Source organism: Rhineura floridana, chromosome 6 (assembly GCF_030035675.1).
Source record: "Rhineura floridana isolate rRhiFlo1 chromosome 6, rRhiFlo1.hap2, whole genome shotgun sequence".
In the NCBI taxonomy this organism is placed as follows: domain Eukaryota; kingdom Metazoa; phylum Chordata; class Lepidosauria; order Squamata; family Rhineuridae; genus Rhineura; species Rhineura floridana.
In genome coordinates, this window is record NC_084485.1 from 20117673 (window position 1) to 20134720 (window position 17048).

Below are 17048 nucleotides of genomic sequence, written 5' to 3' on the forward strand. Positions count from 1 at the left end.
TTATTATTGCTTGCTGCCTTGGCTCCTTTGGGAGGAAGGACGGAATGCAAATTTAATAACTAATTAACTAACTACCAACAACCGCAGTAGTTCTGGGGCAGCACATAATTACAATATACCACTAATGGATGACAAGAGCAAAAGCATCAGTTGAGTATGTTCCACTCTGCAATGCCAATTTGCATTCAAACTGGATAGGAAACAGCTAAAAGTATTGAAGCCTATTACTAACATTAGGCCAACCAGGTAAATTTGTGCAGGACAGATGACTGTGAGGAAATGTTTAAAGCCTAGGAAACACAGCTAAACTGAAAGACTCATTTTATGCTATTTCCTCTCATAAAGATGGAAAGGACCCAATGCTTGTGCTTCACATGTGAGACCTAGAAGTGCAGTTTCATCTCTCAGCCCCTTCAGGTTCTCCATGATCATATATTTTTCCAGTTAGATGAAAATCAAAAGAGAGGTTTCTAGAAAGAAGTCTAGAAATTTGAAATGGAAATCTGATGACAAAAGCAGAAACAGTGAAATAAAAGCAAGTTTGGAAAGATTTCTCACTTTAATAAATTTGTCAATTGGTATTTCTGCTTCATTATTTTAAAAAACATACGGTTCCTCCGTGAATGAATCTGTCATCCTTGCATCGCTTTTATAGAGTTCTTCAGTGTATTGGTTCCATCTTTTTTTTATTTCATCTCGGTCAGTCAGTGTGTTCCCCTGTTGATTATTCAACATCTCTACTCTTGGTTTAAATTTCCCTTTTATTTCTCTAATCTTTTTGAATAGGGCTCTTGTTCTTCCCTTTTTGTTGTCCTCTTCTATTTCTATACAATAACTATTGTAATAGTTCTTTGTCCCTACGTACTAGTCACTCTATTGTTGCATTTAGGGTTCTGACTGTGTTTCTATCTCCTTTTGCTTTCTCTCTTTAACCATTTTAAGAGTTTCTTCAGTCATCTATTGAGATATTTCTCTCTTTTTAACTAGAGGTATTGTCTTTTTGCATTCTTCCCTGACAATGTTTCTGACTTCACTCCACAGTTCTTCTGGTTCTCTGTCAAGTAAGTTTAATGCCTCAAATCTGTTCCTTATTTGATCTTTATATTCTTCTGGGATGTAATTTAAATTGTATTCTTTCTTTAAACAGATTATTAATCCACAACATACAATCACTAATTTCTATGACAGTTGAAAGAAGTTGCTATTTATGTGATTTTGTAAATCAAACGAGTTGAGCCACTGAAACAAGTGGGGCTCCACTTCACATTTGAAACTATAGGTTGTGGCTGGAAAAATGCCAATGAGTTTGAATCCTCTACTAGGCCTAGTAGGTTCTGTAGCAATCAAAGGGAAATGAATCCACCCCACCCCATCCCGGTCAGCTTTGGACATTTTATTTCAGTCTGTGTTAGTTTTTTAAAAATCTGATACGAATTCAGCAATTTATTAAAGTTAAGCAGCACTGGAATACAACAGCCTTCTACAGGAATTATTGTATTACAAAGTTATTTTACCAAAGAATTCACTCATGTTTTTAAAAACTTGTTACAAAATTAAATGTTGAACACTGACAATTTCAGTCTGTGTTAGTTTTTTAAAAATCTGATACGAATTCAGCAATTTATTAAAGTTAAGCAGCACTGGAATACAACAGCCTTCTACAGGAATTATTGTATTACAAAGTTATTTTACCAAAGAATTCACTCATGTTTTTAAAAACTTGTTACAAAATTAAATGTTGAACACTGACAATTTCAAAAATACACACATGTTTATAACAGCAGAGTACAATATATTTATTTTTCAGGTTTGCACTACATTTTCACAATCAATTCTTTGTCATGAATTGTAACAGCATTTTTATGAATTGTTCCTTATTCTTAACCACATGAAAGCATTTGAGAAATATGATTCAAGTTTCAAATATGCCAGCATTTACTTACTGAGTGACAGGGACCAACATGTTTTTTTTAAAAATGCTAAGCAGCAACAGTAGCATGTTGCTAGACAAACAAAATTTCCCCAATGATGCCAGTAATAGTACTGCTGAAAAAGCACAATAAATCTACCAATACCAGACTACTACCCATGTAATAGTAAGAAATTATTCAAGAATAGCATTTTATTTCATCTACTCTCTGTATTACATCTGTGTTCTTCAAACTGTTTTAAGTGTAATAGTGAGAGTAAAACCCAGAGTTTATGCAGAAAACTGAAGCCATGATTATTTATTATCAAGGATGAGAAGATTTTTCAGTTCTGACACGTTTTCAATCCTTTGTGTCTGTTTAGCTTAACTTAATTAGAAAGTTATGTTTCATGGTGTGAGCTTATGCTCTTGCTTTACATGATCTACCAAATCATCATTCCAGAGGATACTACTGTCCCAAGCTGAGACTTCAGACTTTTGTGTAGTTCATCAGCTTGTGTTAGAATCCTAAGAATATGTCAAGTTGAGCTCCTATCGGTAGGAAAACTAGCTCTGCCAGCACTCAAAAAACAAACTCCAGGATACAGAACCTGATTCTCCCATGGCTAAACATATCAGTGCTGTAATTAAAGATGTGCATAATCTCACTGTGTAGAGAGACTGGATAATGGCCTAATCACTCACTGCTGACATGGGACTCATGTCTCTCCCCCCTCCCAACTTCTTTGCCCTTTTTCTCACTCTCTGGAACAAGTGAACGCTAGCCTCCTGTTGTATATCAGTGATCCTGAGAGCTTTCAAAACTAAAAAAAGTATTTAAAATGTCTAGCTTTTTAAACAAAGAGTAGTATGATGCTCCCTCCTTTGCACAGCAACAACTCACCAACATCTATTTTCTTTAAAGGGTGTGCACTCCCCCCCTTTCAGCACTTTTTAATGAAGGGGAAGAATCCTAAATAGCAAGAGGCTCCCTCTCCCCTCAGAGCTGGAGCACTACTGCTGCTTGTCAGAAGGCCATAAGGCCATGGTGCAAAGCAGTACTATTATTTAAAGGGAATGGGAGTGATGTGCCTTTATAAGCCCTTCACGGCCAGCATTCTGCCCATTTTAGCTCTACAGCATCCAATCCTCATTTAAAATGCATTTATATAATATAATACAAAGATTCCAAAATGCTTGCTGACCATTTTTTCGTACGCATCCCTCCTCATTGGCCACAAGGGGTATTCAATGATTACAAAAAGAGGATGTTACTGTGATCTATTAAACATCTGCATTCCTTATTGTTACTTAGCAAGTCACAGCTAATATAAAACCAAAACCATTTGACTTCAGGAACTTTAGTAATTCATTACTGAATGTAAGCAATTTTTAACCACCTAGCATCACTAAACACCACCATCCTCTCAATAGAAGGTCATGCTGAACACCACTCTGTGTCAAGTACAAATTTATATTCAGCTCACAATTTTGTGCACTGCTATGTGGTATAAACCACATCCTTAGTTAAACCCAAGTATCACAGCATATGCATGCATTTAAACTTAGGCTTTCTTTTTCTGTCTTTCCAAATTAAGAATTAGAATTATTTTGAGATGGCCTTAAAACTAGCATACAAAATTCTGGAGTACAACATAAGTGGTCTTTAGATCTCTAGTGACTGACAACTCTATGATTTTTAAGAATCAACCCCCTCATACAAGATGATGGTTAAGCACTGAACAAGCAGAGTCATCAAAATGCTTCTAGAAAGGACATAAGCATGCATTTGACTCAGCTATGAACACAAAAACCTTCATGGGTACCCGATAAAACAGTGGTTTGCTCAATGCAGGTGAACTGCACACTCAAACGTAACAGTATTTGTTGCAGGCAATGCATTTAGGAAAATACTTTTAGGCAGATAAACACTGAATTTCAGTATATGGGGATATAATCTGCTGCACTGTATAGTTTCCAGTGTGCTAGTATAAGGTTTCTCTCCAACTACTCATTGTATTCAGGAAGAGAAATCTAGATTTAAAATGTTTATTAAGGGTTAATAAAGTCACCACTTTTCTCTGAGGATTACTCATTTCAATTAATACACCCAGAGAGTTTAGAGTACAGACAGGAATGTTCTCAGGTATGAACTTTGCACATAATTAGTACACAAGTTCATTTTTTTTCGGTACCAGAGGAATACATCTGACACTTAAATGAGCTCAGGTGAGACTACTGTTTCTATGCTCCAGAGACACACATCAGAGGGCAGCCTGATTCTTTGAACAAGCTATAGTGGAAGTGGCACTATACCACAACAGCACTACTGAAGAAATAATATCTCCTCCCTTGATACTATTCCTATTTTGAAATCTATCCCACCACCACCACCAAACTGTAACCAACCAAGTGTAGCAACCAGCTTTGCTTCAGAATCAGAGGGATGGGAATGGGAGAATAGGATGCAGTAACTTACTTCTCCCTGGGCCAGATTTGGGTCACTGGGGCAGCAGCAAAATATTCTTAGTGTGAATGCTTTTGTTGGGCAGACTTTGCTGCTTATCAGCAGTTCCAATTCACAGAAAGCAGGGAGGGACGGAGGAATCCATAATGCAATGACAGGGTAGGAGAAGTCATTCCTATGGTAGGATCTTTTTAGTTTCCTGGTAAGATACTGCCTGACAGCTGATATTTCTCTGCCAAACTCTTACGTGTGTGGAAGGGAGCTACATCCATTCTAACCTTGAAATGGGTAGTGCCAACTGGACTTCCTAATTAATCTCTAACTACTGAAGATTATTAACCATGACTTCCTGTGAAGCTCTTGCCTAGTTGGAAGTCTCTGCCTCTGCTCTCTATCAGTTATGCAGTGATGGCAAGTCTATCAGAAGCTTCTTGTCAACAAGCCAGGGAGTGGGAATTTTTGGGCCAAAAATGCCAACCACTGAACATTCTTGTTAACAAAAAGTGTGAGAAAATCCTCTCCCAAAATTTAATCTGGCTGTTTCCAAAAGCAAAGTTTAGAAACAAGGCTATAAGCTTAGTTAACTGATAGCAGAAACTTCAAAACTGTAAAGCAACTCAAATTAACAGAGCTATGCAAGTGGGTCTCTTTCCACAGATCATAGGAATCCACATCAACATTGTTATATTTTCCACCTTAAAAGCATCAGAAAATGCTTTTCATGGTAAACATTTAAAAGTACAAAATTAGTAGGCAGGAAGAGGAACACATGATTCAAGACTCAGGATTTTCTTCCACTTGGCACAACAACTTTTGTGCATTTAGAGAACATGGCATAGATACCACACCAAAGTTCGATGTTAATCCTGTAAAAGGGGCTCAAACTAAAGATTACTGGGGGCATGCTACAAAGACTGAATATCAAATGTTGGCTCAGAGATAACACAATAGCCACCATCTCTTACTTCTCTCTCTCTTTTCCCTTGTTTTGTACTTTTATCTCTGTTATCTATTACATTTATATCCTGCCCTTCTGCCAAAAAGCTCAAGGCAGTATACATGACCCTCTCCCTCCATTTTATCCTCACACAGATTACAATGAAGGACAGGTAGATTAGACTGAAAAACAGTGACTGGTCCAAAGTCATCTGCTGAGCTTCATGGCAGAATACAGATTTGAACCCTTGTCTCCCAAGTCCTAGGTCTGACGCTCTATTTTACTTCCAATTTCCAACCAACACCACCCTGCCTACGAGCTCAGGATGACAATCTAAGAAAGGATATAGAAGGGAAAGCAGCTCATCTCATGTTTCCACATATGAATATTTGGACTCATGATTGAACATTTATTGAAAATTCACTTATTCTTGCAAAAAATCAGCAGTGATAAGGAATGAAAACTAAATACCAATTCAACAGAAGCCTATAATCAGTAAGAATTTATACTTACTGGTGGGAAGTCAAAATCTATCTGGCTTGCTAAGTTTAGTATGTAGTCAATTCGAAACTGATTCTCTGGATTGGCTAGCTCAACTGGAGGTGCCAGGTTTCCCATTGCTGTCACTATTGTCTGTAGAGAAAGGGATACAATATTATGAGAAAGTGAAGGGTTAAATGATTAGTTCAAAGCAACCAGGAAAGACTTGTAGACTTACCTCTATAGCTTCTTTAATATTGTTTTTAATATCCTGAATTTTCATTTTTTTCTCCCTGTAACCAAGAAAATAACAAATTAAATTTCTAGATTGTGAAGAGACAGTTTTGAAGAGGAAAACAAAGGTCATATAACTTTTATCAAGACAAATAATCACCAAAACACCATCTAGCCAGCCAGCTGCTACCCACCAACTCTAACTGGGGAGGTGGGGAAGAATAGAGAAGAGCTGAGGAATAGATTCTGATTTCAAACTCATGTTTGTCATTAAAAAATCCAAAACAATTTAATTAAGTTGTGTCATCTTAAGACTGAGAAAATCACTTGCACTTCTTTGGGTAACAGAAACTCCAGGGACAAGAAGTTCCTAAATGCCTCCACAGTTGGCCAATTGACAGAAATATGCAAATTGGCCTGGTTTATAAGTTAACACGAAGCCAAACTATCCCTTAATGGGAACAAGCAAGTGTGCTCCTGGGTATTTAGAAAACTGCATTTGTTTCACTCCTCCCCTGACTGTGCCACTGCTACCAGGAGCTAAGACAGCATTTGGCTTGGTACTGTGTGCAAACCTGGGCTCACGGTTTCTCTGACTCCAAACAAAATGTAAGCTGTAACCACAGTTTGTTCTTGACATATTGCTTGTGGCTTGTTTGGGAGTGACAACCCATTAGTCTGGGTTTGCACATGATGTTAAGCCAAGCCATGGCTTAGCTTGCAGCAGCATCACCAGAAAAGGAGCAAAGCAGCTGCAATTTTCTAAATGCGCACACTTACTTGTTCTCACTAAGCCATAGTTTGGCTTATTTTTTCATGGAACTCAGCCTATTGGAAATTTTTGAATGCTTTGAATTTCACTTTTAAAAACTGGGAAAGAAACAAGATGGAGAGGTATGACTCTACTTCCCTCCCAAACACCACCAATAGGCACTGTTTGGGACAGAGCAAGTTCTCAATGGCTCTCACACAGATGGAAAGTGTTTCTTGGTGCAGGCAAGCTCAACCCTTTAAAAAAAGAGTAAGAAAAAGCACTGTTTTCAGTAGGCTTTTTGAGATTATTACCGATTGTAATAATTTTGTACTCTAAAAGACTACAAATAATTAGCGCCTGCAACAAAGTATGTTCATCTGCATGTTTTGAGCGCAAATGAAAATTTACTCTGTTCCAAACACTACCTACAGGCTTGCTTGGGGGAAGAGGAAGGGGTGTGTAGTAGAAATGCTTCTTTTAAAATATGTACAGTTTAAAAAAGTGAAATGAAAAAGATATTCTGCTGCTAGGAATCATGATACAAGAAGAAGACATGTCTCTATTAGTCCCTGTTTTCTGATATTTGTACCTAGTAAATTTCTGTCTCTAGTTTCACTTTCTCTTTTTGCCCTTTGGGTAGATTTCAGAGAGACCTTTAAAAATAATTTTAGTGTGTACATGTATTAAACCTTTCAGCCCCCGGAATGAATGCAACTTAACTCTAGTGCACAGTCATGGAAATACACGCAAAGGAACACAAAGGCAGTTCTGGAGCACGAACTGACACTTCACCTTCTGCTGCTAGCTAGGCTAGTTTTGAATTGTTATGAATGAAAATATATTATAGCACACTCATGTGTTTTTTAATACAATACTGTGTCTGCATTTTAAACACAAAATGCCAGTGTACTGCTTTACCTACATACGTCCCTCATATAACTATCAAGATACTAAATCAGGGATAGGGAACCTGTGGTCCTCCTGCTGTTGCTGGACTCCAGCTCCTATAAGCCCCAGCCAGAATGGCCAATGATAAGGGATGATGTAAACTGTAATCCAGCAACATCTGGAGGGGGAAAGGTTTCCCATCCCTGTACTAAATGCTGCTGACTTCTTCTCATTCTATAACAAATAGAATCGGTTTCTTTCAAGATTCAAAATTTTTAAAATGTTATGGCCAATATACTAACCCATTGACTTTAGAAAGCCAGTAAGGTCATTGCTTAGTAATGGAGTATGCATTTAATAGGAGAAAAGCCTTCTGCAATATATGATGGTGGGGAGGCTACTTGTTTCAAAAGTACTGAAAGGTATCCCTATTTTCATCTGTGAAATGCTGGAGAGTGAAACCTTCTGTAACCAAACAAGTGTATAGACTGCAGGAAAAGGTTTAAGAAATGAAAATGTAAAACAGACAAAGTCCACTAGCGTTCATACTAGTGAAAGCATGTAACCAATTTCTGGTCTGGAGAATAGAAAAACCCACCTGCAGCTTCTATCATCTCAATGGTGCAAAAACCTAAAGACCAAAGCACTTTAGCAGAGATACAAATGATATGAGATAGTGAAATTTGAAATACCTAACCCTAGAACATTCTGTTCCTGCTCATGTTCCCCAGCAACTGATGATACTGAAAAGGCATACTTGGTTGCAAATTCTAGTTTGTCCAGTATGTACCTAGGCCAAAAATGGCCTGTTGTTCTAAGCCTCAGTGGCTGCTACAATATCATAGCATGCTTGCAAGGATTCTAACTGTGGCACAGGAAGGGCCAGACCTACAGAGTTGTCAATCATCACAACCATGGTGAAGAAAGCAGAAGACTAATATGTCACAAAGATGGCCATTACATAGCAAACAAAGGGAGCTGAAGTCACACAGATTAGAAATAACCGCCTAAGTAGCTCGTTACACTTGTCACCTTGAAAGCACCAAAATTCAGGAAAAAATCTGGACACAGATGGAGGATGAAATACTTGTGTGTGTCCCCAACACTAACAGGTCTTAGGCTTGTCATTTTCCCACTAATTTTGGACACCTTGTTATGGAAGCAATTTGATGAGAGCACATTTGGATTGTACATAATACACGTTATATTTGAAGTGGCTGGGAATTCTAGTCAAAAGTGGGGACAGCTTCCTTCAAATCCATGCTTGTAGGAAGGACTTGCCTATGTTACTTTGGTTCCATATTTAGCTGGCTAGTAGGTGCAATAATTCAAGCTTTGTCCTACTATTTTACATACTTTTTCCTATTATTTTATTTTCTGCATATCCCTTACAAGTTGTAATTGTAAAAAAATTGGATTTTTTTAAAAAACATCAATAAAATAGTACATTTCTCTCTCATTCAATTCTATCTTATTGTTGTTGTTATGTGCCTTCAAGTCGATTACGACTTATGGCAATCCTATGAATCAGCGACCTCCAAGAGCATCTGTTATGAACCACCCTGTTCAGATCTTATAAGTTCAGGTCTCTGGATTCCTTTATGGAATCAATCCATCTCTTGTTTGGCCTTCCTCTTTTTCTCCTCCCTCCTGTTTTCCCCAGCATTATTGTATTTTCTAGTGAATCAGGTATTTTCATTATGTGTCCCAAGTATGATAACCTCAGTTTCATCATTTTAGCTTCTAGTGACAGTTCTGGTTTAATTTGTTCTAACACCCAATTATTTGTCTTTTTCGCAGTCCATGATATCCACAAAGCTCTCCTCCAACACCACATTTCAAATGAGTTGATTTTTCTCTTATCTGCTTTTTACACTGTCCAACTTTCACATCCATACATAGAGACTGGGAATACTATGGTCTGAATGATCCTGACTTTAGTGTTCAGTGATACATTTTTGCATTTGAGGACCTTTTCTAGTTCTCTCATAGCTGCCCTCCCCATTCCTAGCCTTCTTCTGATTTCTTGACTATTGTCTCCATTTTGGTTAATGACTGTGCCAAGGTATTGATAATCCTTGACAAGTTCAATATCCTCATTGTCAACTTTAAAGTTACATAAATCTTCTGTTGTCATTACTTTAGTCTTTTTGACGTTCAGCTGTAGTCCTGCTTTTGTCCTTTCCTCTTTAACTTTCATCAGCATTCGTTTCAAATCATTACTGGATTCTGCTAGTAGTATGGTATCATCTGCATATAATAAATTACTGACATTTCTCCCTCCAATTTTCACACCTCCTTCATCTTGGTCCCAATCCCTCTTTCCGTATGATATGTTCTGCGTACAGATTGAACAAATAGAGTGATAAAATACACGCGTCTCACACTCTTTCCTATTGGGAACCAATTGGTTTTTCCATATTCTGTCCTTATTTTATCTTATTACAAACATGTTAAACCTACACTTACAGTCTCATTAACATTTATTAAATTTATATCCTGCCCTTCCCCCCAGAAGGAACCCAGGGCTGCAAACAAAAACACTAAAAGCACTTTAAAACATATTAAAAACAAAAAACTTTAAAACATATTAAAACAAATCTTTAAAAACACATTGAAAACAATCTCAAAAAGCAATTCCAGCACAGACTGAGATAAGATCTCTACTTAAAAGGCTTGTTGAGAGAGGAAGGTCTTCAATAGGCACCAAAAAGATAACAGAGGTGGCACCTGTTTAATATTTAAGAGGAGGGAATTCAAAAGGGTAGGTGCCACAACACTCAAGGTCCACTTTCTATGTTGTACGGAATGGACCTCCTGATAAGATGGTATCACCTGCAGAGCACAGTGATCAACTGGGTATATAAATTGAATTAATGGCTCTATCACATTCACACACATTGAGTTACCTACCAGTGAAACATGGGCATTCATTTCAATTTACTCTTGCTTCTTGGGGGTTCTGGACTTTCAGTTTCTGTTTCTCTGACTAAAGTTATATGTGCAAAGACACAAGCTGGATGGGAATGGGGTTGTTGCTGTTCTAAGCTTACATGGTGGTGGGCCAAACAAGGCAAAGGATTTTGGACAGAGACAATATAGAAAAGGACAGCTGGAGGCAGAGGAGAAAGGAACAGAGGAGAGAATTAGAAAGAAAAAAGGGAAGACATTATAGTACAGACACAGCTTCCATTTCCTGTACTCCCCCACATTTTTGCCACAGAAGAACAGTCATGGCTTCTAGGTGTAAGAGAGACCCTATCTGGGAATATTTTGAAGAAATTTCTTTCCTGGGCAAAAAAGGAAGACATGCAAGTGCAAACCGTGCAAGAACGAGATGCAGGGCCTAGTTGCAAGAATGATGAAACATCATAATGAAACCTGCTTATTGGGAGAAAATGATGTGGATGAAGGTGTGGTTATGTCTGAAGAACATATGTAGATCAACTGGGTAGTAAATTGAATAATTCACTTTATAATACATTATCTGAATGCATCATTCATCAAGCCTTTTAGTATTAGTGGTATTCAACAAGTGGTTTGTTACGTTGTATGTTAAAAGGAAAAAAGTGTAGCTCCTTCTGGCTTGCTTAAGAATATATAACCCAAGTGAACTTACAAGATCTGAACAGAGTGGTCCATGACAGATGCTCTTGGAGGTCACTGAATCATAGGGTCGCCATTAAGTTGTAGTCGACTTGGAGGCACATAACAACAACAGTACAGAATGCAGTTAAGAGTTGCCACTGGGTGCCATTTTCTTATTTTATATTACATAACATGCCCCTTATTGTGGAATAACATGGCAGACCATAATGGTGATGCCATAAGTCTATTCTCTGTTTTACTTCAGCATAACTCAGCTTCCCTGGGGGACTCCATTCTATACTTGTATTCTAAAAAACAAGCATCTGCAGCCTGACACAGGCAATATCATGTACTATTTCCTAAATTAATAAAAATGAAGTTAGCTAAACAATTACACAAAGTGTATGCTCCTTGTAAAATGCTATTTGTTGTTATATGCCTTCAAGTTGATTATGACTTGTGGCAACCCTATGAATCCTTTGGATGAATTCATACGGTTTTCATGGTAAGAGATATTCAGAGGTGGCTTACCATTGCCTTCCTCTAAGCCTACGGCACCCGGTATTCCCAGGCAGTCTTCCATCCAAGTACTAACCAGGCCTGACTCTGCTTAGCTTCCAAGATCAGACGAGATCAGGCTTGTTCAGGGTAGTATGGCCACAGGCGCAAAATGCTATACTGAGTTGTAAATTAATATGTTTTAGTAATCAGATTTGCACCATTGTTTAAGAAATATGTGAAGAATTGTAAGTGACACATTTAAATCAATGGTTTCTCTTCATATTTAAATTAGAATTTAAATCACCTTGATTTAAATCAATCCACCTGTTCCAAGAACTGAAAGCGATTGCTCGATTCAGAACAAAATACTGATTGTCCTGAAAACTTCAGGAGAGTTGGCAAACCTATTATTTATCTGAAGGCTAAAATATTCTTTAATATTAAAATATGATTTATCTGAACTAATCTTGGTTACAGCTTGTGGTTCGTCTGGAGAGAGTTTAATCTTGGGCACAAAAGAACACAGAAATGGCCTGCTGGGTCAGCCCAGTGGCTCATCTAGTTCAGCATCCTGTTCGCACAGTGGCCAACAAGATATCTATATGAATAGCTATTCTACAAGTAGGATTTGAGAACAAGAGCACTCTCCTCTCCTGCCGTTTCCAGCAACTGGTATTCAGAATTATATTGTCTCCAACTGTGGAGGTAGAGCACAAACAATTGATAGCTTATCCTCCATGTATTTGTCCACTTTTAAAGCCACCCAAGTTTGTGGACATTACTGCCTCCTATGGGAGCAAATTCCATAGTTTAACTACAGTATGTGCTATATGAAGTAGTACTTTCTTTTGTCTCTCCTGAATTCTCCAACATTCATTTTCATTGGATGTCCCTGCATTCTAGTGTCATGAGAGAGGGAAAAAACATTTATCCACTCTCTACACCCTATGAACAGTTTTATAACATCTCTATCATGTTGCCTTTTCTTTAAACTAAAAAGCCCCAAATGCTGTAACCTTTCTTCATGGGGAGTTGCTCCATCCCCTTGATCATTTGATTGCACTTTTCTGAACCTTTCCAATGCTACAACATTCTTTTTGAGGTGAGTTGACCAGAACAGGACACTATATATTATTGAAATAATAGTATTTCCAATGTGGTCACACCAAAGATCTGTATAATGGCATTATGATATCAGCAGCTTTATTTCAAATTTCTTTCCTAATGATTCCTAGTAGAGTTGTTGTGAGGATAAAATGGGAAGGCAAGTACCATGTACACCACCTTGAGTTCCTTGGGATATAAAATATAATGAATAAATATTGCATGCAATTTGCCTTTTCCACAGCTGCCGCACACTGTGTTGACATCTTCATCAAGCTATCCACTATGACCCCAGGTTCTGTTCCTGGCCAGTTACTGTCAGTTCAGACTCTATGAGTGTTTAGGTAAAATTAAGATTTTTTGCTCCACCATGCATCACTTTACATTTGCTTACATTATATTGCATTTGCCATTTTCCTGCCCATTCACTCAGTTTGAAGAGTTCCATTTTGAAGCACTTTGCAATTCCTTTTTTGTTTTCATGACCCTGAACAATATGGACAACACACTAACCTTGGTTTAGCTCAGTGTGGACCAGGAAGATGCAAAGTAGCTGAGAACTGTTCCCAAGGACCCAAGGCTTGCTGGGCTTTTATGCTGCCTATTGTGTGTTGGTGAGAGGGGTGAAGAAGGCCAAATTCTTTGCCTCTATCGCATCCTCAAGCAGCCATCCAGTGGAGCTTTTTTGTATTGTTTGGGGTCTTAATATTTACTCCAGGAAATGGAGCTTTAGACCCTTTGGAAGCCCACTGTGAATTGGTTGCAAGGCACTTCAAAGGTAAGGTTGCTTGCCTCCGTAGCAGTCTTGACACCCCATTCACACTTAGTCTGTAGTGTCCAGTGAGGCATCCAGTACAAAGTCTGCTGCAACTTCTTGGGAAGGATCAGTTTCAGTTGTGTGGTGCGACGATGTGGACAAGATGCTTGGGATGATTCAGCCAGCAATGTAATGTGCCTTCTCAAATCTTGTCCTACTTGGCTTATTAAAGCTTGCCCAGGAGGTTTGACCAAGTAGATCCAGAGTGCAGTCAACATGTATTTGCAGGAAGAAGTGGGTCCCAGCCACCTTGAGGCAGTGATCTGACCACTCCTGAAAAAGCCCACCCTGGACCCTGGATTTGTGACAACTACTGCCCAGTTGCAAATGCCGCCTTTTAGGGGAAGTGATTGAGAGGGTTGTGGCACAGCCATTGCAACCACTCTTGGATGAAACAAATCATCTCCCCTGAACTATGTTGTCTCTGTTGTGTTTTTGGCGCCTACTGAAGATCTTCCTCTTTCAGTGACCTTTTAAGTGGAAACCTTACCCAATCCTCATCTGTGTTGAAATTGTTTTGAAAGATTTTTTTTAAAAATTAAAAGATGCTCTTTAGATGTTTTGTTTTTATGATGTTTTGGGTTTGATGTGTTTTATAGATGCTTTTAGTGTTTTATTGTTTGTCTGCTGCCCGGGGCTCCTTTTGAGAGGAAGTGTGGGACCATACATACATACATACCAAGAAGCCCACATGTTCACATAGTCCTGCTAAGCCATAGTCTGACTTAGTGGGATATACAAACGAAGCCAGTGTCATAGGCTAAGACCACCATTCTACAAAAACCTCCCTGTATCTCTCTATAGATTTCAGTACTTGTTACAGACTACCATCAGTGGTCCAAAATCACCTAGACTGCAATTCTATACCTAAGAGCAATCCTCACTGAACTCATTTAGACTTCTAAGCATACACGAAGAGGCTTGTGTTGTCAATCACTCTTTCCCTCCACTACCCTAGTTTAATAATATTCCCATTAATTGATAAAAATCTAAGCTGAAGCCTATACATCTCTTGACTATATGACTGACCTCTAACTTCATAGCTACTTTGATGCTTAAACACAACACTTTGAAAACCATGCACTGTCCTTAGTTTGGCTAAAAATAAAAGTAAAAAAGATCTACCTATCAGAAGAAAAAATGTTCTTTCTTAGTTTGCTGAATTTACAAAATTATTTTCTACTTTCTAAAAAACCTGAAAGAAAGTAATTGTATCAGATTTTCAAGTGGCCCAATAAATTAAATTAACAGGTAGAAATTCAAAGTCAAATATTCACCGGATTTAACACATCTAATAATATGTTTAACAGAGATGTGAAAGCCGGGGGGGGGGACCAGACAACTTGGGGGGAGAACAAGGGGGGGGAAGGACAGTTTTTTCTGGGCCTTCCCATCTCTTCAGCCTACAACAATCTATATGCAGTCATGGAATAAATTGCCTTGTGATGTCATTTTAAAAGAATCTGTAGGCTGGACAACCTAAAAACTGCATTGCTTAGAGTGCAATGAGGACATCAGCAATTCTTCTAGTCAGTAATACAAACCATATGGATGCATAGCCTGATCATTAGACTGTGCATAGAAACATCTTTAAGAACAACTGCACTTTGTGAGTCCCAATAATAATACTTGCACTAGTACTGTTGGGTGTGGAATGCTTTTTGTCCTAAGATTAGTTTTGTAAGATAGGCAGTTTGGAAAACTGATAAATATTGAAAACAAAAAAGATAGGCAGAGCAGATTTGGCCAAAAGGACCATATCAGCTTAGATTCAAGAACTATGGCTTTACTGATTGGTAGTTCAAAGCTTATACACCAGCTGCAAAACACCTCACTGCATACCCTTACTATGATGAGTAGCAACAACTCTCAAAAGCTGCGGTGACTAATCCGTTGCCCTACAAATGCTGTTGGGCTACAACTCTCATCAGCCAACAACTCTCATCAGCCCCAGCTAGCATGGCCAATTGTCAGGGATGATAGGAGCCACCCCACTTTAATATGTGAAGGGCTCAAATCAAGACATGCAATACCACAAAAACCAGCAGCTACATGAGGCAGTGCCGATTCTTGAGCAACATATGCTCCTGGCTGTCACCTAGCCCTGTTAGGAGACTTTTCATGTCCGGGGATAGCTTTTAGTCAAGTTCAAAGTTATTGACAAGACAATTAAGTGATGGTGCATTTCAAACTGGTACACAATTCCCGCAATTGACAAACTGCTTGCTAGCCATCATAGAGAGGCTCGGAGGATGGTTACAAGAACCAGGGCCTTCTCAGTGGTGGCCCCCGAATTGTGGAATAGTCTTCCTGTTGAGGTGCGCTTGGCACCAACATTGCTATCTTTTCGGCGCCAAGTTAAAACCTTTCTCTTTGCTCAGGCATTTTAGTTTAATATGTTCAAATTGGTTTTAGATTTGTGGATTTTTATATATATGTTTTTGTACCGATTTATGTGATTTTATTGTATATACTTTCTGTTGTACACCGCCCAGAGAGCTATGCTAGTGGGGCGGTATAAAAATTTAACAAACAAACAAACAAACAAATAAATTATCTTTACCACAGGAACACTCAAGTCCCTATTTCTGTCTGTATTATCATGGCCCTGTGGCATTTTGATAAACAAAGTCTTAGTACAACAATGAACATATAATCTCATATTTTGTATTGTTTACTAAGGGTACGTTTTCCGTGACAATGGTGCAGTGTGTCTCCTACAGAGGGAGGTATGTCAAGAGTTTGACCAATAGTTTACTTTTAAGGGCAATTTAGTAACAATTCAAGGATTTACAAAATACAATAAATGTGCTGTTTTACAGAAATCCTAGGCTAGTTAGTTTAGTTAGTTAGTTTGTTAATATACGGTCACAGACCCATTCAAATAAAATAGTCAATAAAAAATATCAGAATAGTTAAGATAAAGAAATATAAAAGTACATCATAAAAGAAATAGCAGTTAAGAGAGAAGAATCCTCTTGCGACTCCTTTGAGCAGAGAAGAGGAACTTAGCCACTGTCTCTGTTGTAGACTTATTAAAATCAGCTAGGAAATATTTCAGAAACCAGACCAATGGCCTGCCAGGAAAGTTCCTCATAATTGGGCCAAGTAGTCTATCGCGATCCTCCCTATAAAACTTGCATACGAAAAAGACGCGAGTCCATATTTCAACTTCATCACCACAAGGACACATCCGATCTGCATAAGGGGCACCTTGGTATCGCCCTTCCAAGAAAGTGGGAGACAAGGCTCTGGAGAATACATGCCGATATTTAGGAATAGTCAGATTCTCCAAATAGTTAGTGTGTTTGGGGAACTGGAAATTCAGACCAAGATGGGTAGGGGAGCATATTTTGCAAGTATTTGATA

General features: G+C 38.3%; 1 protein-coding gene and 1 pseudogene across 8 annotated transcripts in view; both read right to left on the minus strand.

Moving 5' to 3' along the window:
* The window catches only part of GNAS (GNAS complex locus), a 265132-nt gene that overhangs the window by 106214 nt on the left and 141870 nt on the right, over positions 1-17048 (minus strand). For all 8 annotated transcript variants that reach the window (XM_061631144.1, XM_061631145.1, XM_061631146.1 and 5 more), the window contains exons 3-4: positions 6032-6086; positions 5827-5946 (exon numbers count right to left, since the gene is read on the minus strand). In XM_061631144.1, coding sequence (XP_061487128.1) covers positions 5827-5946; positions 6032-6086 — 175 coding nt within the window. The remainder of the gene's footprint in view (positions 1-5826; positions 5947-6031; positions 6087-17048) is intronic.
* On the minus strand, positions 11804-11922 carry LOC133388091 (5S ribosomal RNA; annotated as a pseudogene).